At 41.8% G+C, this 24,895-nt stretch overlaps 1 protein-coding gene across 5 annotated transcripts in view; it reads right to left on the reverse strand.

Moving 5' to 3' along the window:
* Window positions 1-1,638: 1,638 nt before the first annotated feature.
* mtss1.1.L (metastasis suppressor 1, gene 1 L homeolog) overlaps window positions 1,639-24,895 on the reverse strand; it is a 119,428-nt gene continuing 96,171 nt past the window's right edge. Inside the window, exons 4-15 of one of the 5 annotated variants that reach the window (XM_041566635.1) lie at window positions 17,839-17,923; window positions 15,825-15,916; window positions 14,827-14,901; window positions 12,170-12,327; window positions 11,879-11,986; window positions 11,654-11,751; window positions 8,752-8,878; window positions 7,010-7,129; window positions 6,286-6,474; window positions 4,555-4,713; window positions 3,922-4,087; window positions 1,639-2,676 (exon numbers count right to left, since the gene is read on the reverse strand). In XM_041566635.1, the coding sequence (XP_041422569.1) occupies window positions 2,000-2,676; window positions 3,922-4,087; window positions 4,555-4,713; window positions 6,286-6,474; window positions 7,010-7,129; window positions 8,752-8,878; window positions 11,654-11,751; window positions 11,879-11,986; window positions 12,170-12,327; window positions 14,827-14,901; window positions 15,825-15,916; window positions 17,839-17,923 (2,054 nt within the window). In that variant the 3' untranslated portion in view covers window positions 1,639-1,999. Of the gene's footprint in view, window positions 2,677-3,921; window positions 4,088-4,554; window positions 4,714-6,285; window positions 6,475-7,009; window positions 7,130-8,751; window positions 8,963-11,653; window positions 11,752-11,878; window positions 11,987-12,169; window positions 12,328-14,826; window positions 14,902-15,824; window positions 15,917-17,838; window positions 17,924-24,895 lie in introns of all 5 variants that reach the window. The other 4 variants (XM_018268257.2, XM_041566637.1, XM_041566636.1 and 1 more) reach the window with 4 other exon arrangements.

Raw genomic sequence — 24,895 nt, forward strand, 5'->3', positions numbered from 1 at the left:
TTGCCCAGCCAGCTGGGCTTATAGAGAATGGTCAGTTCCCGCACCCCCAGCTGTACAATTGGCTAAACCTATTTTACTAGGACACAACTATCTGTTTAGGGTGTCGAGTACAATTGAGTACAAATAAAGGAACCGCTAAATGAATTCACGTTGGCGCAGAAAAAGAGTCGACTGGAAGTTGCTCTGCAATGTTCCGCGGCTCCACTGTACAAAACCAAATAATACAATTTCTCGTGCCTAAAACAAAGGGGGGAAAACACTTTAAAAACGGGGGCGACTGACGTTAAATTTATTGGGGGAGAAAATTTCTTCGGAACAACCTAAAACGGAAACACTGCCACCCACTATGGCTTATTCTGACGCGTGTACCATTAACGATGGCGGACTATCAACGATATCTAGGTCATGTACAGTTAACAGCGTGTGTCACAATGGCATTCTTGTCCCCCAAAAAACCCTTGTTACATGCTCTACAGAGTCAAACGATTATATTGCTTGTAATCATCAATAATTTAGAACAACTGCTTTAATAAGGGGAAAAAAAAATTAAAAAACTATTTAAAAAATGACTTATAGATGGACAGCTTAGGCCACCGTAGTTCCTCACAGCCATCCCTAGGTTACAGCTTTAATCAACCTCTCCTAGCAGAGCCCGCATTTTGGTATGATACAGACTTAAACCTATGCTTAGCTGGCTGGGGTGGATCATACCATTTCAAGCTGTAGGAGAGCAGGCTAATTGTCTGGCGTGTACCATGTAAAACTGTAAAAGAATAGGCTATGTGTGGATCATACCATGTAAGAATTTAGAAGAATAGGCTACTTGTCTGGATCATACCATTTCAAGCAGTCGGAGAACAGACTGTTTGTCTGGCTTGTACCATGTAAAACTGTAGCAGAATAAGCTACTTGTCTGGATCATACCATGTAAAGATTTAGAAGAATAGGCTACTTGTCTGGATCATACCATTTAAAGCTGTAGGAGAACAGACTGTGTGTCTGGATCATACTATGCAAAGATTTTGAAGAATGGGCTACTTGTCTGGATCATACCATTTCAAGGGGTAAGAGAAAGTCTGCGTGTCTGGCTTGTACAATAGGCTACTTGTCTGGATCATACCATTTCAAGCTGTCGGAGAACAGATTGTTTTTCTGGCTCGTACCATGTAAAACTGTAGAAGAATAGGCTACTTGTCTGGATCATACCATTTAAAGCAACAGGAGATCAGTCTGCTTGTCTGGATCATACCATATAAAACTGTAGGAAAACAGACTCCTTGTCTGGATCATACCACTTAAAGAGATTTGGGGAATTCCTATTGGTTTCTCTTGTCTTCTCAGTTGTTTTTGGGCTTATTGAAAGGTTTTCACAGGTAAGATGTTAGGATGCTTGATAAAATATGTTCCAAGTAGTGTTCCTCTACAGAATGGTGCTGGCAGGGTGATATTGGGCAATGGCTGGAGAGACAACGGTGGCTTATTCTGGGTGTATAAGAGAAATAACACAGTTTCACATGTCACTGTCCTGTGATAACGAATGTGCTCTTCACAAGCGTGCAAATAAATGCCAATAACATACCTGTCCTTTTTTTTTTTTTTCGCTGAAGGAACTTTGCTTTTTTTTTCCCATCTGAAGCGTTTTTCAAATTTACAAAGACTTACATATAAAATTCAAATGGGAATTTGGCACCTTATGGAAACGTTGTAAAAAAAAAAAAAGAAATTCTGTAAGGAAGAAACTAGCTCGGAGGGATTAAGAATGTGCAGAAAGAAGATCACTATTTACAGAACAGATACAAGGACATATATTAACGCTGCTTCTCTACGCAGTCCTGTTTGTGGTAATGCTACAGTTTACTTTACTACAGTTTACTCCGTTGGGTTTTGGCCGGCCCCAGTATTTCAATCACACACTGGAATGGATAAAAGACAAATAAGTGTCAGGGTGAAGTTTCTTATTTCTTGACCAATGCTCCCTCTTCTTGGTATCGTCCCATATCTAGGCCAGCCGAGGAGCTGAACGATCATTTGTGGTGGTTCTCTTCAGTTTGACTCCACGGCGAATTGCGTACAGCATGTTCTCTCCTTGGATTGCCTCCCCAGGTTCTGGGTCTGCTTGGGCCATAGGATCAGCTGTAGGCGAGTTGACCTGATCTCCTTCCTCCTCCTCGTTTTCTGGCCTTGTTTGCCTTTGTTCTTCCAGAACAGGACCTTGTGTTCCTGGAACAGGAGGATTGACTGTGGCTTGGCCACTCCACAGAGAAGAAGGCATGTCACTGGTCAATGTCGCACTTTCTGTAGCACACGGAGAATCAGGACTTTGCTCTCCGTAATCTTCACTTGGGCTTCTAGGAAGCCCACCTGGGAGATCGGGCACTGTAGGTGTTTTAACTGGAATAACCGGTGTTTTTATTGGAATAGGACCTCCTCCCATGGTTCCACGCCTAACAGATGGTTTTGTGGATGGGGTCCTTCTGATGGTAGCCACGCCAGGAGTGACTATAACCGGGCCGAAGGTGGCTGGCAGACCTGCTGTTGAGGCTGGCCTCTTTGCTTGGAACATCCTCCTGTAGGACTGGCTGATGTCGCTGTTTCTTGGGATGGTGGAGGACTTGTCAAAATCTTGCTGCTCCCCCTCCTGGTCGCCACTCACAGAAAAGTAATCATAATCTGAAACTGATGAAAGAAATAAAGATGAAGGAAAAAGAATGAACATTTAGAAAAGATCCTATAAGTTGTCTAAAAATCCCCTTTTGGGCAGATCCTTGCACTTAAAGGATAAGTAAACCTTAAAAACAAGTGAATGTAAAATTGATGAGAGTGCAATTCTAAGCACTTTTGCAATGTACATTCATTATTTATTTTTTTTTAATTCCAAGATATTAAAGGCTACATGTACTATTAACATCAATGAATTTTGTTACAACAGCGCCACCTGCTGGTCATTTTCTGACCAGTCTGACCACCAAGTAGTCAAGGAAGTTGTCAGGAGAAAGTAAGAGGCTGGTCTGATGTTTTTCTGGTTAGGAAAGATTTGAGAAAGGTTTCTAATTTTTTTCCTAATCGCAGCTATAAGAGCTTAGGACAAATCAATGTCTAAATCACCTGCAGGTTAAGGTAAATGTATCAAAGAATAGTTGCAAATGAAGTGCAACAGAGAGAGATACAATGTTGCATTTGCATTTCCCCTGTCTGCACATCCAGTTAACCAGTTCAGGTGCTAGACACACTTATGGAACGGCAGTGTAGTTTAGTAGTTATAACCACATTTCATTATTGTTATTACTTCAAAAATTAATTAGGTAATAAGGGTGTCAATCATTAAATCATCCCTTTCCTGCGTTCCCAAACAAGGCTATCACCCTTCTCAGTAAGGGAACATTAGGGTGCTCACTATCCGTTTTAAACTAAAATGGTTAACAAATGGTCTGGACTTATCCAATCTAAAACAGTACCAAACACAGCCTTATTACCTAATTAATTTTAACTGGAAGTGCAAACAGGGGAGATGCAAATGCAACATTGTATCTGTCTCTGTAGCACTTCATTTGCAACTATTTAATTTTTTTCCTAACCAGAAAAACATCAGAGCAGTCTATTTCTTTCTCCTGACAACTTCCTTGACTACTTGGTGGTCAGAAAATGACCAGCAGGTGGCGCTCTTGTAACAAAATTCATTGATGTTAAAAGTACATGTATCCTTTAATATCTTGGAATAAAAAAAAAAAAAAAAATGAATGTACATTGCAAAAGTGCTTAGAATAGCCCCCTCATCAATTTTACACATTTCACTTGTTTTTAAGGTTTATTTATCCTTTAATACTTGAACTGGCCTCAGCATGCTCCCACAACCCCCCAATGTATTCCAGTAGAGTTGTAACCAGTAGCAAAAAAGGAAGAGCACATCATGAGCTGACATACCTTGGGAGGGGATAGTGTCCTCTGAGTAGCAGGGTGTAGTAGTCTGGGTGCTATATCCACTAGAACACTGCAGAGAATCCCTGCTACTCCTCTGGGTGTCCAGTTGCAAACCTCTGCTCAGCGCAAGGGCTAGCTCTTCATTAGTTGCCTCCGCTTCTTCTCCTTGCTGTGAGAATCAAACAGAAACAGAATATATTGTTACCCACAATATCTTGTCAAAGCTTTACACGGGGGATGTAATAAACGGTGCAGGGACTAATTCAGGTCTAGTAACCCAAAGAAGAAACCAATCACTATCTTATTGCAAGGTTTCATCTGTTTGATTGTTATTGGTTACAGGACCTGGATCAGACCATGAACCTGTTATAACATTCCCACCACATTATGAAAAACGTATTAAACTGGTGTAGAACTTGGATCTACAGCCGCTTCCATACTCTCCAGCCTTATTCCTCTGTTAAGAAAGGACCCTTTTTATTAACCGTATCCCAACTAATAACAATACCACAAAGTGCTTCTGGTGTATAGACCGTGTGGTTAATCATGGTGCTATCCTACAAGTGGGGTTAAACCTTCCTAAATGGTGGCAGAGAAAGTGTTAGAGTAGAGCCTATCCATGGAAGTGCTCTTTACCCTGAATGCTGCAGGTACTGGGATGTTCCTGGGAACTGAAGGCTCATCGAGGTGTCCTGGAGTAGTAATTAAAGCTCCTCCTGATGGGTCAGCCTCACGTTTGCGTCGCTGAAGGGTGTTCGCCATTGGCTGGTCATATGGACCTGGTTTAGCCCAGTCCTGAACAAAAGGGTTATATATATATATACTGTATTCTTGTCAAGGAAGTGTGAAGTCTTCTCTGATGTCTCACCAGTCTGGTTGTAGTTGTTGACGACCAGGATTAGAATCCTTTATACCAACCATGGCTAATCATCAACTACAGGCAACAGCTCCAAGAACCCAACTTGGCAACATATATATAATTTACCAAACAAACACATGAGCCTATGTCAACTGCAATCCAAGGCACAAGCAGTCTGAGGGTGCACTTTAAAGGGAAAGATTTTATAGAGTCTAAAGATTCAGGTAAAAACTGCTTAAAGGGAAAGGCAAAACTGCTTAAAGGGATTCTGTCAAGATTTTTATGATGTTGTTTTTATTTTATATAAATTACACTCTTTACACTGCAAATAATTCACTCTACAATATAAAATTTAATTCCTGAACCAACAAGTGTATTTAGTTGTAATATTGGTGTGTAGGTGCATCTCAGGTCATTTTGTCTGGTCATGTGTTTTCAGAAAGAGCCAGCACTTTAGGATGGAACTGCTTTCTGGCAGGCTGTTGTTTCTCCTACTCAATGTAACTGAATGTGTCTCAGTGGGACCTGGATTTTACTATTGAGGGTTGTTCTTAGATCTACCAGGCAGCTGTTATCTTGTGTTAGGGAGCTGCTATCTGGTTACCTTCCTATTGTTCTGTTGTTAGGCTGCTGGGGGGGGGGGGAGGGAAAGGGGTGACATCAACTCCAAGTTTATCAGAGCACAAGTCACATGACTGGGGGCAGCTGGGAAACTGACAATATGTCTAGCCCCATGTCATATTTCAAAATTAAATATATAAAAAATCTGTTAGAGCTTTTAAAAAACGGATTTCAGTGCAGAATTCTGCTGGAGCAGCGCTATTAACTGATGCATTTGGAATTTTTTATTCCCATGACAGTATCCCTTTAAGGCATAGCAAAGACCGATCAATGTCAGTAGACACAAACCAGCCCTGAAGATTGGCCAGACCAAGAGTGGAGGAACCAATACTAGAAGCCATAGCTGCCCTGGTATAAGTCAATAGGAGAAGGACAAACCATTATTAAACTACAAAAATCACAATATCTTGTAAGAATAAGTGCAGGCATTTACAAAGTGGCCCTTGGTAACCACAGTGTCAGACCCACAAGAAAACCCAGGATTTTGGTTGGAGAATCATGTCTGCATGTGGAATGGACCCTTACAGTGAGGGAATGAGGCTCAATGTTCAGTTTTATCCCTTATTCATTATTTTTAGTTATAAAGCCAAAAACAGGCAGAACATGTTGTGTTTGTTTGGTAACGAGTTGATTGGGATCTGGAAATAAAGTGACTGGTGCAACATCAGTAGAAGATTCAAGGTACAGAAGTAGACAATTGAAAAAATGAAGGTTCTAATTCAAGGAGGTAGTCAAAGGTGTTAATATGTGTCAGTAAGATGGCAACCAATTCCAGGCTGTTAGAGGGCGACTGTATTTCAGCCACCTACACCCACAGTTAGTGTTAAGCAAAAGGCAGAGGAGGCGTTGGAAGACAGAACAGTGCTGTACACACAATAAACACAAACCTTCCAGCTGGGGACCTTAGATGAAAGACACATGCCTGGCCCAATGGTGTAATAGTGATGACATTCTGGGAGGGTGGAGCTAGAGCGGGTCCAGGGGCGGGAGACGGGAAGCGGGAAATGAGAGGAAGGACCTGCACTGACAGGCGCCATATCACTGGGCAGACTATACTGGTTATACCCATTAGATAACTGGAGACAAACAACACAAAGGAAAAAGAAACGAAAAAAAAACAAATAAATATTATGGTAAATAAAAGGGAAAATACATTGTGAGAAAAAAAAAAGTAAAACTGATCAAAAGTAAAAATCAGGGAACACGAGTGGATGGCAGAAATACAACTGGCATATAAAGTGGCAGCGAGGGGCTGTGGGAGGCCACTAGGACTGTAATTTGCCTCCACAAATATGGAATCTTTCACTTATTCTGCCCACGGGGCATTTTCTCTACCAGTAAAGAAGGGTCCAAAATCAGCCCTTTCCTTTCCTGAAATGACTCCTGACAGCACCAGTACTGGGGATATGGTATCACGTATGTATGAACACTGGAGGCGCTGTTGCGTGGCATTGATAAGGCACGGAGAATAAACAGTTAAGCAGTTCCCATACATACACATGGCAGTAGCTTGATATGAATTACGGGAGGATAAATGAAAGGTAAATCCTTCCTCTCAACAGGGCAGTGATTATACTGGGACGGCCTTTGCTGTCAGTGCCCGTGGCTCACCTTGTCAGTAGAAGCCCACGCTCCCATGGTAGAACCGGAACTCACAGAAGTGGGGGAGCTGCACTCGCTCACGGACTGGCAGGTTTCGGAGGCTTCTGAGGAACCAGAGCTGGACGAATTCTGAAAATGGGAGAGAAGAGGAAGGGGCACATATATTCATTCTGCGACAAATGACAAACGTAACCCCCACTAACAAATAACTAGGGATACAACAGATACACTATTTTGGATTCGGCCGAACCCCCGAATCCATTGTGAAAGATTCGGCCGAATACCGAACCGAATCCTAATTTGCACATGGAAATTAGAGGTGGGACGGGGAAAATTCCTGCAATGCTGCATTCATTGTTCTACTTGCAGCTGGCTTCAAAAAGCTAATCACTGATTGGTTGCTATAGGTAACTGCCCAGTGTTGATAAATGAGCCCTCTGAGAGTAATGCACATATTTTTTAAGGGGTTGTTCACCTTTAAATTATCTTTTAGTACGATATAGAGAGTAATATTCTGAGACAATTTGCAATTGGTTTTCATTTTTTATTATTTGTGTTTTTTGTGTTATTTCACTTTTTATTCAGCAGCTCTCCAGTTTGCAGTTTCAGCAATCTGGTTGCTAGAGTCCAAATTCCCCTAGCAACCATGCATTGATATGAATAAGAGACTGGAATATGAATAGGAGAGGCCTGAATAGAAAGATGAGTAATAAACTGAAGCAATAACAATACGTTTATAGCCTTACACAGCATTGTGTTTTAGATGGGGTCAGTGACCCCCATTTGAAAGCTGGGATCAGTCAGAAAACAGCAAATAATTCAGAAATGATAAAAAATGTTTTTTTTAAATTAGCCATTCTGTAACATGCTAAAAGTTAAATTATAGGCAAACCCTTCTTTTAAATCTTGGCAAGGTGCAGAGTGCAGCTAATGGTACAGTAAGTGCTGTATGTATGGGTGCTATGGGACACAATTTTGCACCCATGGGATTAGTAAATGAGCCCTGGTAACTTTTGAGTTTTAAGCCAAACATTTAAAGGAGAAGGAAAGTCCTATTTACTTGGGGTGCCAAAAGTTAAGCACCCCCAAGTGTTTGTATCTACTAAACTGAAACCTCGGGCCGGTGCCGCTATCAGACAAAAACTGCACCAACCCGGGTTATACCAGCGAGCACCAGGGAGCAATCGGCTTGCGGCTTTTTCACTTTTCAAATGTCCCGGGGCAGACACATGCGCAGTAGAACTAAATAGCGACTAATAGCGTTTTTGCTCTAATACGCATGCACACCCATGCGAAGAAAGAAGAAGACGGAAGTGGATCACTCCGTGGTGCTCACTGGAATAACCCAGGACCGGTGCCGTTTTCTGCCCAGGGGTTTCAGGTAAGTAAATACAATCACTTGGGGGTGCATAACTTTTGGCACCCCCAAGTAAATACAGCCTTTCCTTTAAGGTGACTAAACAGGGCCAGCATCAATGTTGGTCCTCTCCCACTAGGTACGAAATGGATTTGCCCGATTCAACCCACTGGCTGAGTGGCAAAGATCCAATCATTTGATGCCCTCACCAAACAAGCAATTCCTACTGTATATGGTTAGATTTACTTTATTTACATTTGTGTTTTATCTGTTCCCAGAGATGATGGGAGCTCAGGAACCACCACCCCCAGATGCTTCAGTTGAACCTGTCCCATAGTCAGGGGGTCCCTCCACTGTGACCATTATAAGTGAAATGAATAGGCACAGCCGTTACCTGATTGACAGCTTCGGGAGGCATGGGGGACGGAGACTTTGACTGAAAGGCGTCCTGAGAAATGAATCCGGAATCATGGGACGAGACACTGGACAGCCGCATGGGGGGCTGCTGGGGCAGATTGGAGCTGCGATAGCGATAGTGTGAAGTGGGTGAGTGGGAATGAGAACCACTGGATCGGGAGTCACTACTGTTTACACTGTTCAGACTGCTGTGTGAGACAAAGGAAGGGGGGCAAGGAGAAGCCAAATGGGGGGGGGGGAGTAACACAAGTCGGGGAGAAGTGAGGGATTAAAAAAAAAGGAGAAAGGGGAGGGAAAACCAGGCACCAAATTAAAACTCTACAAATATCCAGCAAACAGGCAAGATCAGGCATAGGTCAAAAGAACAACATACAGTAATACAGTCACATACAGTAATATACAGTCACATACAGTAATATACAGTCACATACAGAAATATACAGTCAGTCAGTCACATACAGTAATATACTATCACATACAGTAATTTACAGTCATACAGTAACATACAGTCACATACAGTAACATACAGTCACATACAGTCACATACAGTAATATACAGTAATTTACAGTCACACAGTAACATACAGTCACACACAGTAATTTACAGTCACACAGTCACAAATAGTCACATACAGTAATATACAGTAATTTACAGTCACACAGTAACATACAGTCACACACAGTAATTTACAGTCACACAGTCACAAATAGTCACATACAGTAATATACAGTCACATACAGTAATATACAGTCACATACATACATACAGTCACATACAGTAATATAGTCACATGCAGTCACATACAGTAATATACAGTAACATACAGTCACATACAGTAAACGTATCCATTCCAGCCTAGCTCATCTGGGGGCGCTCCTGGGTTTTAGGAGTGTAAGTAACATATTATGTGCCAGCTTCGGCCCTATTATACTGCAGAACACTGGCTTCTTTATGGAGCAATTTAACACTATATCAGTTAATTATATGAGGATTTCCCTTGTAGGTGGGACATGTCCCAGAAGGAATTGTCTGGCATAGGGAATGTCATTTTACCTGAACTACCCCTCACCCATACCACAGTCAGGGCACATAATATGGTCTAGTGGTTTTAGCAGGTGAATAACTGGGTGTTTTTGTTAAGCTGGTAGTGGGGTGTATCAGGGCAGTCAGCAGTTAGTCAGGTTATCAGGTTTGGCCATATGTTATTCTATTTCTAGTATTTACACTGCTAATATAATGAATTTGCAACAACAGCGCCACCTGTTGCTCATTTCAGGCCACTGAAAAGGAAAGCCGTGATGTTGCAATAATCAGAAAATGCAGTTAGTGAGCAGAGAAGAGTCATCTAACATTTCTATGGTCAGTTCTAAGCAGAGCAACATCCAGAGACTTTCCTTTTCTCACTAATTTAATTCTCAGCTGCCTGTAGCCAATCAGCCAAGATAAAAACAGCACAGTTGTTTCGAATGTATTTAGAAAGATGCTGTTCTTTATAGCAATTAAATTTACATATGACTTTAAAACCATCTTTCATTATTCAAAAAACATTTTTAGGTGGAGATGCCCTTTAAAGTAGAGGGGGGTGAATAGTTTAGCGTGGCTCTGTATATACTATCAGACCTTTATGTAGAAGACAAACACAAATGTTGCTGGATTGGACATGCTTTTGTGGTTTCCATGGAAACTCAGTTTTGTTATCATTCCATTGGAGAATAAGCTGGATGGACCAGAGCACAAGGGAAGGCACAAGTCACAAAATGTGAGGGGAGGGGTAAATACCTAGTGGGGAAAAATCCAAAATCATTCAAAGTTCAGGCCAAAGCATGCAAAATGAACTGTTTTATTCAGCAAAACAGTTTAAGGTGGGTAGGCGGGGCTAATTATACGCAAGGCATTCCGGTACAAATGGGGGTTATTTGCAACAAACAGCCTGTTTCAGACGGACAAGAATGGAATATGGTTAATCCCTTTCTCACACTTTTCAACTGCGGGAGGAGGAATCAGCACTAAATAGCAACAAGGTGCTGGTAACTCCAGGACCAGCAGGGTTGAAATAACTGACTGAGCAAATAGATATTAGAGATATAGAGCTCAGAGCCCCTTCCTCAGCTGAGGTTTTCTACCTCCACTTTAACTGAGCAGTATCGTATCTGACCACTAGATGGTGCTACTGAGGCAGGTAGCTCCCACTCATAAATGGAAACCATTGGCTTCTTTTTTCTGTGTTTAAAGAACAATTAATGGGAAATAAAGTCTTAAAGTAAATAAATTGCTCTGTTTGAAGTCATTGCTAGATCTATACACTACCCGTAGCCTTACTCTTCTCCTCTATCATGTAAATCCCACATAATCCCGCCTACAGTTTTTTCTTTGGTCCTACCAACACCTATTCCTACCAATAGCCCCACCTATGCCTCACCCACGCCTATCAATAGCCTCACCCACACCTATTGTACGCCTCCCCACCTATGCCTACCAATAGCCCCACCTACACTTACAAATAGACTCACCTAGGCCTTACTTACGCCTATCAATATCCCCAGCTACGCCTATCAATAGCCCCCATGCCTACCAATAGCCTCACCTACTCCTATCAATAGCCTAACCTACGCCTATCAATAGCCCCACCTACATCTATCGATAGCCCCACCCAATACTGGCACTCACAGCCATCTTAATGGCTCAAGCTACAGCTATTTTAGTAAGCCTAACAGTTATATTAAAACCACATACAGTATATAGCAATAGGTTAGCAGTTTCAACCTGCACTGATCCATCAGAACCTACTTATTAATTAGTGGCCTAGAACAAAATTAGGTCACAAGCTGAGGAATGGCTTTGGCTAGGCCTCTTCTGGAGGCTCATATCTGCCACCTACCTGCAGACACTGGATTTCCGAGACATGGTCGTACTTGGGGAAGATGGTGGAGTTTGGTAAGACCAAGTGTAGTCGGAGCCTTTCAAATCATGGATCACCTATCAGCCACAAAAATATCACATCATTAATCAATCATATGTTGAGGTCCAACGCTGGTGTATAAGAAGATGGAAACTGCTAATTAAATACAAATGTTCTGGTCCATGAGGCCATTGGGTCACCCACCTGTTCACTTGCAGAAGGCAGTTTGTGAGGATCCATGGTGAGCATTTTCAGGTCCTCTGATATGGTCTGTAGATGGGTTATCTCACCTAGCATGGAGATTTCCTCCTCCTGCAAATACCCATATACAGCAGTATTATATAGCTAAAGAGGACAACCTAGCAGTAACTAATGGAACGTGTCAGATGAGCAGACAACTCTGACTGGGTGAGCAAAGTAATAGCTTTCTTTAAGTCAAGACACCCCCCCCCCCAACCAATAAGTGCAAAAAGGAACCCGGTGCACATTACTTACAATGACGGGCCTCAGCATGGATATAAAGGAGCAGAATCGGCTGCGCTCCTCGATCAGCGCCTTCCTCACTGCCTGCTTCTCTGTCTCTTCCAGGAGAAGGTACTTGTCATTGACATCTTGCAGGGCACTGTCCAGCTGCGGCTGTATATCTCCTCTCCCTACAAATCAAGCAACAAACACTTATAATAACAGCACATATCCTAAGTGCTGAGTGATGTCATCCGTTATACCTTAGTGATGTCACTTGTGTCACATGACACAGAAATTTGCATTTTATATAAACAATAATGATGCATCTCTTTTTGGTATAGGGCCCAGTGCCTTAACATGGTCATGAAACTCACTGATGGCATCTAATATCCTTACACGTAACAGGGCCGCCATCAGGGGGGGACAAGGTACAAGGGGCCCGGGCCTGAAGGGGGGCCCAGCAGTGCTGCACTTTCGAAAGAGCCAGGCCCCCTTGACAGCACCGAAGCCTGCGGCCATCTCCGAAGTCCTGAACAGTCGAAATGTGGAAGTGCCGAAAAGCCCAAAGCGGCGAAAAGACATGAAGCCACGAAAACAGCCGAAATTGAAGTCCTGAAGCAGCGAAAAGACCCGAGTTCACGAAAGGAGGCGAATTTGAAGTCCTGAAGCCACGAGTTCAATTCTACTGAACAGCAATTTGTGTTTTTTTTATTTTTTTAAATCCCCTGGCCACCAATGTATTATTTTAATATTCTATAGGCCCCTGCCACCAATGTTTTTTTTTTAAAAAATATTCTTTGGGCCCCAATTTTTTTTTAACTTATAGGGGGGCCCTGGTCACCAATTTTTGTTTTTAAACTTGTAGCGTGGCCCTGACCACCAATTCTTTAAAAAGTTTTAAGGGGGGCCCAGGCACCACAGTTTTTTTTTTAACTTATAAGGGGGCCCTGACCATCAATAGCTTTCTATAACTTGTGTGTGTGGGGGGTTACCTTTTTTTAGCGCTGATGTCTGTGTGGTCTTTTAACTGTTGTGTGGAGTGGGCGGGATCTGGGGTGGGGCTCAGGGGGCCCCGAAAATTTCTGATGGCGGCCCTGCAGGCAACAATATGGGGGGGTACAGTAGCCACTACACTTTATACCAGGCAACTCATTAAATGTTAGATTCAAACACAAGCTAAATGGTTAACCCATGTACAGCCCCCAGCATACCACTGACCAGGCGTATTCAGGGGGTAATTGTAGCAAGGAGCCCCCTTTCCAGATGTGAGATCACGAAGCAGCCCACTCACACTGTGCCAGGGGACATTGGTATTGCAGGGGCCGAGCTGTTCAAACGGGTTGTCATGGCAATGCTAAGAATCCTTAAAAAGCCGCCAGAGAAAATAACGAGTCTAATTGGCTTTCACGGAGAGTCACCAGCCTTCCACCGAGTGGGTGACGTACAGACTTGGGAGTTTAACCCTCTAACTCTCAGTGTGCTCCACATTTGCCTATATGCTGCTATCTGCCCCAGGGCTGGGGGATGTGTCAACAAGGGGGGAAATAAATTGCCTCCTGTAGCGTTACTTATGGCTCATACACAGGGGGGATCTGATTGGTGCACAATGATTTTAAGGCAGGGCAAAAGGGCATTTGCTTTGCTCAATGGGCCTTAGATAAAAGCAAAAAATATTACATCTGGGATGTCTACAATGAAAATAACAGCCATGGGATGTTGGGAGTTGTAGTCTAATAACAGCTGGAGCCTGAGGGACTGGCAGTTGGGCGTTACTTACAATACAGTTTCCAGCCGATGCAATAATGATACACAAAGAAACAGGTATTCTACAAGTCACTCTCCAGCTGCGGCTAAACTGCAACTCTCCGCATCTCCGGACCGCTGTTGCTATGCTATGTTATGCTATGTTGCTATGCAGAAGATGAGGAACAGAGAGTCACAGGGTCCCGTGTACCCTGTGAATTATACAGATGTCCCTGGCGCAGGACCAGGCCACGCAAGGCTTTCTTCTGAGTCCAAACCCCAATGAGAACCTTTAGTTCCCTCAAAGTAAACATCCAGCAGCTTTGTGTTTAATCTTCATCCCCCCACATACTGCAGCCGGTGTTTAGAGAGAAGACAAAAATACACGTTGCAGTTGTTATTCATGATATCTGCCAGAAAGAGGTTTCCACCGACGCCGCAGCTAAAAATTTTGGAAAGGAGGTGCAGATTATAGGTTGGGGGCAGAGAATGAGCCTTTAATGCATCTTATTGTAGCTGAACTATTATCACCTGGCATCTTCCTTTGGGTGTGTGTATACTGTATACCTATATATATCATCATCTATCATCTATCTATTATCATCATCTATCTATCTCGCTCTCTCATCTATCTCTCTATTATCTATCTATCTGTCTGTCTGTCTGTCTGTCTGTCTGTCTGTCTGTCTGTCTATATCATCATCATCTATCTATATCTATCTATTATCATCATCTATCTATATCTATCTATCATCTATCTGTCAGTCAGTCAGTCAGTCTGTCTGTCTGTCTGTCTATCTATGTATCATCTATCCATTGATCAATCTATTAATCAATGTATCTATCTATCTATCTATCTATCTATTATCTATCGATCAATCTATCTATCCACCTATCTCTCTCGTCTGTCTCTCGTGAAAGAGTGCTTGTGCTTGAATCTTTACCTTTCTTGGCTTTCTTCTGCAGTTTCAGTGTGTCCGATGACTTCTTTTTGATCTCCTGTCGTGCCTTTTTGTATTCTAGAGAGGAAGACAAGTGAGAAGGAGATCAAGTGTGTTATTTGCAATGAGCGATACACATGAAAATTGACAAGATCATCACTGACGGCAACAAAATCCAGAGTGAGCACTCATGTGGCCTGACTTTAAAGGAGAAGGAAAGGTTAAAACGAAGTAAGCTTTATCAGAAAGATCTATATACAGTAAATACACCAGTAAACCCTCAAAGTAATGCTGCTCTGAGTCCTCTGTCTAAAGAAACACCACATTTCTTTCCTTCTATTGTGTACTCATGGGCTTCTGTATCAGACTTCCTGTTTTCAGTTTAAAGGAGAATTCAACCCCCCATATAATAAAACCCACTACCCTCTACCCTACATAGTCCCCCCCTCCCTGCTCCCACCCGCACAGGTAAACTCCAGTAATTGCCCCTAATCCTGTAATTACCGCTCATTGCAGAGTAAGCGCAGATGAAATCACGGATTAGGGGCAATTACCGGAGTTATTACCTGTGCAGGCAGGGTAGTGGGTTTATGATAGGGGGAGTTTAGTTAATCTTTAAACCTCCAGGGCTAGGGCTTGAGCATGCTAAATTTGCTCCTCTCTCCCTCTCTTCCCCCCCCCCTCCTTCCCAGCTGTAATCTGTAATAGCCCAGAGCTATGAGTGAACAGGGAGAGACTCCGACAGGAAGTGATATCACCCAAGCTAATATGGCAGCTGCTATCCTAAACAAACAGAGAGAGCTTCTAGAGCTGTTTACTCAGGTATGGTAAAGCATTCTACAGAATAAATATAGTTTTATAGCTTGCACTATTGTGGCTAATCTATTGGCAATAAACTGCTTTGGTAGCTTTCCTTCTCCTTTAAGATCTTCTCAGGAAATCCCTGAAATCTCCACTGATGACAGGGAGTTGAGCAACACAAGGCCTATTAGTTAACTTACCCTTTGCGTGATCTTTATCCAGCTGGTTAGCGACCTTCTTCCACTCTTCCATCTGCTCTTGCAGTGGGTTGATCAGACAGTCAATCAGAGCACTAATGTACAGAGAGAAGACAACCAAATAGATAAAGGTCTCAGATCTCATAGTTTGTGTCTCAGCTGCAGCTACACCAAATCCTTCTTTCGTTGCTTCATTGGCACATAAGCCCATACATCCTCTCTTCCTACTCTCCATGCAGCAAAGCTGGACTGCTACTGGTTTGTTTAAAGGGCATGTAAAGTCTAAAATAGAATAAGGCTAGAAATGCTGTATTTTGTATACTAAATATAAACACGAACTTACTGCACAACAAGCCTAATCAAGCAAATGATTTATGCTTTCACAGTTGGCTACAGGGGGTCACCATCTTGTAACTTTGTTAAACATATTTGCAAGACTAAGACTGTGCACATGCTCAGTGTGGTCTGGGCTGCTTAGGGATCGTCATAAACAAAGCTGCTTGAGTTCTGCATGGCTGGGAAGTAAGGCGGGGGCTCCCCCTGCTGTTCATAAGTATGATTGTTTCCCTGCTCAGCAGTTAGGGACCATCTGACAATTCCTATCCACAGCAGTAAATGAAGGGAGAATTTCACTGCATACAGTCAGGTTTTTTATAAAAACAGTACACATTTTTTAATTAAAGTATCTTAGACATAGGTTTCTTTTTCATTAAAGAAAGTAAAAATGGGGTTTTATTTTTTTGACTTTACATGCCCTTTAAAACTACTCTACACCCATATTCCTCCCCATGCACTTACCATGCTGCTTCATTTGCCATGTGAAAGGCCGGCAGCAGAGTAATTTCCCCTATAAATGAAACTGTAGTGTTGCTGGTGGGCATAACCAAACAAATATAGCAAGAGGTCTTTATTTAGTGGGCGTATGAATGATTTCCTGACCTCTAAGGCTCCGAAACTAAAGAAGAGGAGCAATTGGCCAGGATGCTGGGGCTACTAATTGTAAGGAAAAAAATCTAATTCAATTTGTAATGTTCTTTCCACCATTCTGGATTAGACCACACCCCAAATCAGGCCGGGACTGGTAATCTGTGCGTTCTGGCAAATGCCAGAGGGGCTGCTGTATGTTTCAATAGAAAGGTACCATATAGTGGGCTGGTAGGGGCCTGTTTGGGCTGGTGGGGGGCTGTTTGGGACTCTGTGTACTTGGAATGGCAAGGCCTATTTTGACTCCCAGTCTAGGCCTGCCCCAAATCCACCCAAGTCATGCCCCCAACAGCCCTACCCACTTCACTTTAAACCAGCCCCTTTGACCTTAACAATTGTGCCTTCCCTTTCACAGGAAATGTAAATCCTGAAAACAAGTATATGTAAAACTGCTCAGAAACATAATTTTGGTAGAGACGTTCTCTGGGAAAAATCACATGACTCATCGCTGCTCACTAACTTAATTTTCTGAGCACAGCAACATCACATGACTTTCCGTTCTCACAAAATTCATTTTTAGCCGTCTGTAGCCAGTGGGGCACAATGAGCAGCCAGTGGCACTGTTGTTTTAAATTTATTACATTAAGTGGCAGATTTATCAAGTGCCGAATAGTAAATTCAAATTTCCGGGTATCAAAATTCACACATTCTAATTTTAATTCCCTAATCAAATTTAAATTTGAATGTGAGATTTATCACACCTCGACCATGGAAACAGTCCTAATACGAATATTGGCCACCTGGAACCAGCCAAGTTAAAAAAAAGTCACATGTATTCGAAATTCGCCCTTTGATAAATGGGCCTCTAAAACAGTAGTTTAAAAACAGCTGACATGTTGAAAACTAGAAAGAAAGTACTGCTCAGAAGAACGCTCTGAGCAAGGTTGGATTTATTTGCTTTCAGGGTTCAACTGATAATTAATGAACTTAAGGGTGACCATGAAATTCAAGGATAATCTGCATTTATTGTGTGTGACTTCTTTGGGTCCTTTAGGGCCACAGCTTTTCGCAAATAAAAAAAAAATAAAAGTACCTGGAGAACTGCCTGAGCTTGGACTCGATACTGCGGTGCCGCATACACATCCTGGTGAGGGCAGAACCCACTTCCCTGGTGGCACCTGAAACACAATGAGCACAATGGAGTTAAAGGAAAAGTAACCCTTCGAAATAAGTGAATGTATGTAAAATTGATGAGGGTGCTATTCTAAGCACTTTTGCAATGTACATTCATTATTTATTTATTTTTAATTCAAGGATACATGTACTGTTGACATCAATGAATTTTGTTACAACAGCGCCACCTGCTGGTCATTTTCTGACCAGTCTGACCACCAAGTAGTCAAGGAAGTTGTCAGGAGAAAGAAAGAGGCTGCTCTGATGTTCTTCTGGTTAGGAAAACAATTAGAAACCTTTCTCAAATCTTTCCTAACCAGAAGAACATCAGAGCAGCCACTTTCTTTCTCCTGACAACTTAAATTATCATTTATATAGGGTACATCTTCCATTTCTTTTCATTTATACACCTAGTAATGCAAGTTACTCAGGCTGGACTATCAAATTCTAGGTAATAAGTAATGATAACATCCTAAAATGCATTCATCCGGGTACTAATGTATGGAGTATGAAACTCACACTAGGTAGCCCACTTCTTGCAATTTAATTTACAGGCGCAACGTCCCAATCTTTAGCCACAAACCTTCTTACGTTGTTTCAAAGGTTCCAGGGTTAAAGGATAAGTAAACCTTGAATGTAAAATGGATGAGAGTGCTATTCTAAGAACATTTGCAATGTACATTCATTATTATTATTTTTTTTTTTAATTCTAAGATATTAAAGTTTACATGTACTGTTAACATCAATGAGTTTTGTTACAGCAGCACCACCTGCTGGTCATTTTCTGACCAGTCTGACAATTGAGTAGTTAAGGAAGTTGTCAGGAGAAAGAAAGAGGCTGCTCTGATGTTCTTCTGCTTAGGAAAAAAATTATAAACCTTTCTCAAATCTTTCCTAACCAGAAAAACATATGACAAGCCCCTTTCTTTTTCCTGACAATTTCCTTGACTACTTGGTGGTCAGACTCAGGCCCGGACTGACAACTGTGGGTTCTGGCAAATGCCAGAGGGGCTGCTATAATGTCCCATTGAAAGTCAGTATTTAGTGGGCTGGTGGGGCTGTTTGGGCCTCTATGTGGACTGAGTGGGCCTCTGTGTACCTGAAATGCCAGGGCCTAATTTAATTCTCAGTCCGGACCTGGTCAGACTGGTCAGAAAATGACCAGCAGGTGGTGATGCTGTAACAAAATTCATTCATGTAACCTTTAATGTCTTATAATTAAAAAAATAAAATAATGAATGTACATTGCTAAGAATAGCACACTCATCAATTTTACATTCACTTATTTTTAAGGTTTTCCTTATTCTTTATAGAAGAACCTCAGTACAGGACAATAGTGCCCCGAAAAGCTGTACAACAGTAACTCTATAGCAACTAATGAGAAGTTTATTTCACTTTGCCTTATTACACCTGGCCGAACAGAGGGGATTCATTCCAGCATCTGTGTTAATTGACTCCAGTTTAGTAAATTCCTGGCTGCAAATATACATACTGTATGAATAGGAGCTGCCATAGTGTTTCAACAACAATAGCAATTATTTACTGCCCATACAGCCCCCAGCAATATAGGAGCTCCAACCTATATGTACAAATGCAAATATGCAGAGAACGGATTCTTTCTAATGACGTGACTTGCACTTTTATCATTTCCCTGCTCTGTAAGACTGACATTTTTGGGTTAAATTCCCCTGTGACATTGTGTCACATTGTGTAATGGGCGTCACCTGGAACAGCCTCTGTGCCCAAGGTAATTGTGACTCAAGCACAGATTATGGGGTATATTTATCAAAAAGTGAGAGTTAGAAAGTTAGAGATCACCAAAGTCCTCTAGAGTGAAATTCAGCCTCTCTCCATTCATTTCTATGGGATTTTAAAAGGCGTATTTATCAAAGGATGAACTTTCACTTTCACCCATTGATTAAAACCTTTTTGAAAATCCCATAGAAATTAGGGATGCATTGAATCCAGGATTCGGCCAGGATTCGGCTTTATCAGCAGGATTCGGATTCGGCTGAATCCTTCTGAACCGAATCCGAATTTGCATATGCAAATTAGGAGCAGAAGGGAAATTGCACAACTTTTAGTCACAAAACAAGTAATTAAAAAATGTCTTCCCCTTCCCAAATTAGGATTCCGTTCGGTATTCAGCCGAATCTTTCGCGAAGGATTCGGGGGTTTGGCTGAATCCAAAATAGTGGAGTGTGGCGGAATTTCACTCTAGAGGACTGTGGTGATTTCTAACTTCAGTCTTATAAATATACCCCAAAGTCTTTGCAGGTCAGACAGATGATTAGCAGCAGCAGCAGCATCATCATCATCAATGGGCATCTTAGTTATCTATGGGGACTGATTTGCACTCAAGGATTCAGCCCCTTGAATCAATCTGCAGGGAAGCAAACTGCATCTGCATTTATATAATGAGTCCCAGGCCCACTCTATACACTCACACATGCACTCACACATGCACTCACACATGCACTCTCCACATACTAGTACCATCACAGTCATACACACTTCACATTTGTGTTACTTCAATGGGCACAAATAAAGCGCCTCCACTTTCTCTCCCTCCTGTGGCTTAAAACCTGCTGAACTCACCGGACCCAATCAGATTTTACAGACGTTCTCTATTGACCTTTACTCTAACCAGCAAGCGGCAGAATAGGAGAGCACTTCACCAGGCCTTGATGGGAGGGGAGCACGGAACAAGGGGAACTCAGTGCCAGGACTTAAGAATGTAAATGAGGTTCTGTCTGAGAACGCCGTAATAGCTAAATAGCCGCATAACTTGGGTCAGCATTTACAGCAAGTACAGAAACTGGGAGTTGTAGTTGAGCAACAGCTGGGGAGTGACAGGCTGAGAAGCAGTGGCACAGGGGTCCATTTAAAGGGGTGGTTCTTTTTTAAGTTAACTTTTAGTATGTTATAAAATGGCCAATTTTAAACAACTTTTCAGTTGGTCTTTATTTTTTTTAATAGTTTTTTAATTATTTGCCTTCTTTTTCTGACTCTATACAACTTTCAAAAGGGGGTCACTGACCCCATCTAAAAACAAATGCTCTTTAAGGCTACAAATGTATTGTTATTGTTACTTCTTATTACTCTTCTTTCTATTCAGGCCTCTCCTATTCATATTCCCGTCTCTTATTTAAATCAATGCATGGTTGCTAGGGGAATTTGGACCCTAGCCATGAGACTGATTAAACTGCAAACTGGAGAGCTGCTGAATAAAAAGCAAAAATAACTAAAAAAACACAAATAATAGAAAATGAAGCTAATTGCAAATGGAATATTCTACATCAGGAGTTCCCGTACTTTAGTAATGCAGGGTCTACATTTAGTGATATTGTCCCATTATGATCTACAGCCATATTATCATTGTTAGCATTCTGTTCCATGGAACATATTACTTAAATATTATATTGATTTATAAGAGAATTTATATTACTATATTTAAAAAAAACTATTAACCTTAACCTAATAAGTAACTGAATGAAAATAATACAACAGGAGGATGATATAGACAAGCTGTTTGCTGATAGTGTCTTGAGATCTACTGATCACCAACTAAAGGTCTACTGGTAGATCGAGATCTACATTTTGGACACCCCTGCTCCACATCATACTAAAAGGAACAATCTCTTTAATATTTCCCAGCCTTCCCATTCAGCCTTTAGGCCCTTCATCCTCATTGGATCTGTGCGATCCAATATATTCATTTTGTGCCAGAATGTATTCAGTGTTGTTAGTCAGAACTGCTGGTAGAGAGTCACAAGGAAATTGTTACTGTGTCAGCTGGGAATGGATATGGCACACAGTAAACATGGAGACTGCTCTGTGCCGGCCCAAGCTGAATAAAGGCAAGTCGGCTCTATATAAATGCAATCACGTTTATTGTTTATTAGAGAAAAAATGGCACAAGAGGACTAAAGAGTCATTGTAGCTATGGAGAGTGTCCTTATAGTAATGGGTTTATACCTAGTGATAAGGAAGGTGGCAGCCAAAGGTGGAACAACGGCAGCTAAGGCAAGACTGAAACTGCCTGGGAACACAATGTATACTACAGCAATGATCATTTCTGCCTGACACATCCAAAGGGACAATTTCCATATAAAACAAATGTTATGAGCAGATCATTATCAAGTCCAATAGGTTAACAGGGCAAGAACAAAACAGTCCCATCTGCACCCACACCAGGGAGTTTATTACATGGTACAAAGCATCACAAGCACAGAGACTCCCTCGGGCACAAACCTTTAACTGGGTCAGGGTTAGCAGGGATTTCTGAAACTTCATATTTTGTATATGAGCTGGCGGAAAGTTTAGCCACAGGCCAGATATGTAGATATGGACACAAGGGGGGTAACGTATGGACCAGTCACTGCTGAAATATCTCTGGTGTTTTCTTTGCTAAGCACAGTTCAGCAGGAACAGACCCAGGGTTTGCTCAATACTGAGATTGAGAAACACCATAAAACCATGGCAGCATATGTAATTCCTGTACCCTAAGAACAATTCAGCAGGAACAGTCCCCTAAGATTGCTCATAGTCTGTACAGAGAGATCCCATAAAACTATGGCAGCATAGGTATTCCCCTGTACTAAGCACAATTCAGCAGGAACTGCCCCCTAAGTTTGCTCATAGTCTGCACAGAGAGATCCCATAAAACTATGACAGCATAGGTATTCCCCTGTACTAAGCACAATTCAGCAGGAACTGCCCCCTAAGTTTGATCATAGTCTGTACAGAGAGATTCCATAAAACTATGGCAGCATAAGTATTCCTCTGTACTAAGCACAATTCAGCAGGAACTGCCCCCTAAGTTTGATCATAGTCTGTACAGAGAGATTCCATAAAACTATGGCAGCATAAGTATTCCTCTGTACTAAGCACAATTCAGCAGGAACCGTCCCCTAAGTTTGATCATAGTCTGTACAGAGAGATTCCATAAAACTATGACAGCATAGGTATTCCTCTGTACTAAGCACAATTCAGCAGGAACAGTCCCCTAAGTTTGCTCATAGTCTGTACAGAGAGATCCCATAAAACTATGGCAGCATAGGTATTCCTCTGTACTAAGCACAATTCAGCAGGAACAACCCCTAAGTTTGATCATAGTCTGTACAGAGAGATTCCATAAAACTATGACAGCATAGGTATTCCCTGTACTAAGCACAATTCAGCAGGAACAGTCCCCTAAGGTTGCTCATAGTCTGTACAGAGAGATCCCATAAAACTATAGCAGCATAGGTATTCCCCTGTACTAAGCACAATTCAGCAGGAACAGTCCCCTAAGGTTGCTCATAGTCTGTACAGAGAGATCCCATAAAACTATAGCAGCATAGGTATTCCCCTGTACTAAGCACAATTCAGCAGGAACAGTCCCCTAAGGTTGCTCATAGTCTGTACAGAGAGATCCCATAAAACTATAGCAGCATAGGTATTCCCCTGTACTAAGCACAATTCAGCAGGAACAGTCCCCTAAGGTTGCTCATAGTCTGTACAGAGAGATACAATAATGCCACGCCAGCATAGATATTCTCCTTTACTAAGCATTTTTCTTTCAGGGGGAACTGTAATGGTTAAAGTGCCCTTTATCGGTTATCAAAGCTTCTAGAGAGAATCATGGGAAATGTTCTGTCTATGGCAGACACTTGTGGTCACAGGCAAGCAGAACATGTCCCATGCTTTCTATAAGAAGCAGTGACAGGCGATAAAGGGTTAACCACATCAGTTCTCCATGAGGGCACCGCAGCCTAAAAATGAAAATTCCGCTGGTTTCCATAATTGACAGGTGGAGAGAATCTTTCTATAAACGCCCAGGAAATGGTGAGCCTGTTCTAATTACAGACTAAATTGCGACTCAGTAGTAACCCAGCAGGAGGGAAGCTCCGGGAACCGTCAAACCCCCATAGGGTCACATTTAGGCCACGCAGCGGTTATGTCTAACGAATTTACAGAGATGATGACATTAAGAGGAAGATTTATTAAGGGTCGAATTTCGAATTCATGTGAATTTTTTTAAAATTCCCATAAACCCCCAATGAACTTGAAATTTGACCAATCTAAATTTATTATAAAAATCTATTTTTTTTAAACTCAGGTGAATAGAATTCGACAAGAAAACTCAAATCTAATTCGATTTGAATTTTAAAAACTCGATTTTTATCTAAAAAAACCCCTCAAATGTCAGGAAGACTGCAAACAACTCCAAATTGATCCCTGGATGTCTTGCATTGACTTAAAGGGACACTGTCATGGGAAAAAAACATTTTCTCAAAATGAATCAGTTAATAGTGCTGCTCCAGCAGAATTCTGCACTGAAATCCATTTCTCAAAAGAGCAAACAGATTTTTTTATATTCAATTTTGAAATCTGACACGGGACTAGACATTTTGTCAGTTTCCCAGCTGCCCCCAGTCATGTGACTTGTGGTCTGATAAACTTCAGTCACTCTTTACTGCTGTACTGCAACTTGGAGTAATATCACCCCCTCCCCCAGCAGCCTAGCAACAGAACAATGGGAAGGTAACCAGATAGCAGCTCCCTAACACAAGATAACAGCTGCCTGGTAGATCTAAGAACAACACTCAATAGTAAAAACCCATGTCTCACTGAGACACATTGTTACATTGAGAAGGAAAAACAGCAGCCTGCCAGAAAGCATTTCTCTCCTAAAGTGCAGGCACAAGTCACATGACTGGGGGCAGCTGGGAAATTGACAAAATGTCTAGCCCCATGTCAGATTTCAAAATTAAGTATAAAAAAATCAGTTTGCTCTTTTGATAAATGTATTTCAGTGCAGAATTCTGCTGGAGCAGCACTATTAACTGATTCATTTTGAAAAAAATATTTTTTGCCGATGACAGTATCCCTTTAAACAGCAATTCGGCAGGTTTTAGGTTGCGAATAGTCAAATTTGAGTTCTTAAAGGGCTAGAGTATGATAAATCTCGAAAATCGAATTACATTTTTTTT

Source organism: Xenopus laevis, chromosome 6L, assembly GCF_017654675.1.
Source record: "Xenopus laevis strain J_2021 chromosome 6L, Xenopus_laevis_v10.1, whole genome shotgun sequence".
NCBI lineage: Eukaryota > Metazoa > Chordata > Amphibia > Anura > Pipidae > Xenopus > Xenopus laevis.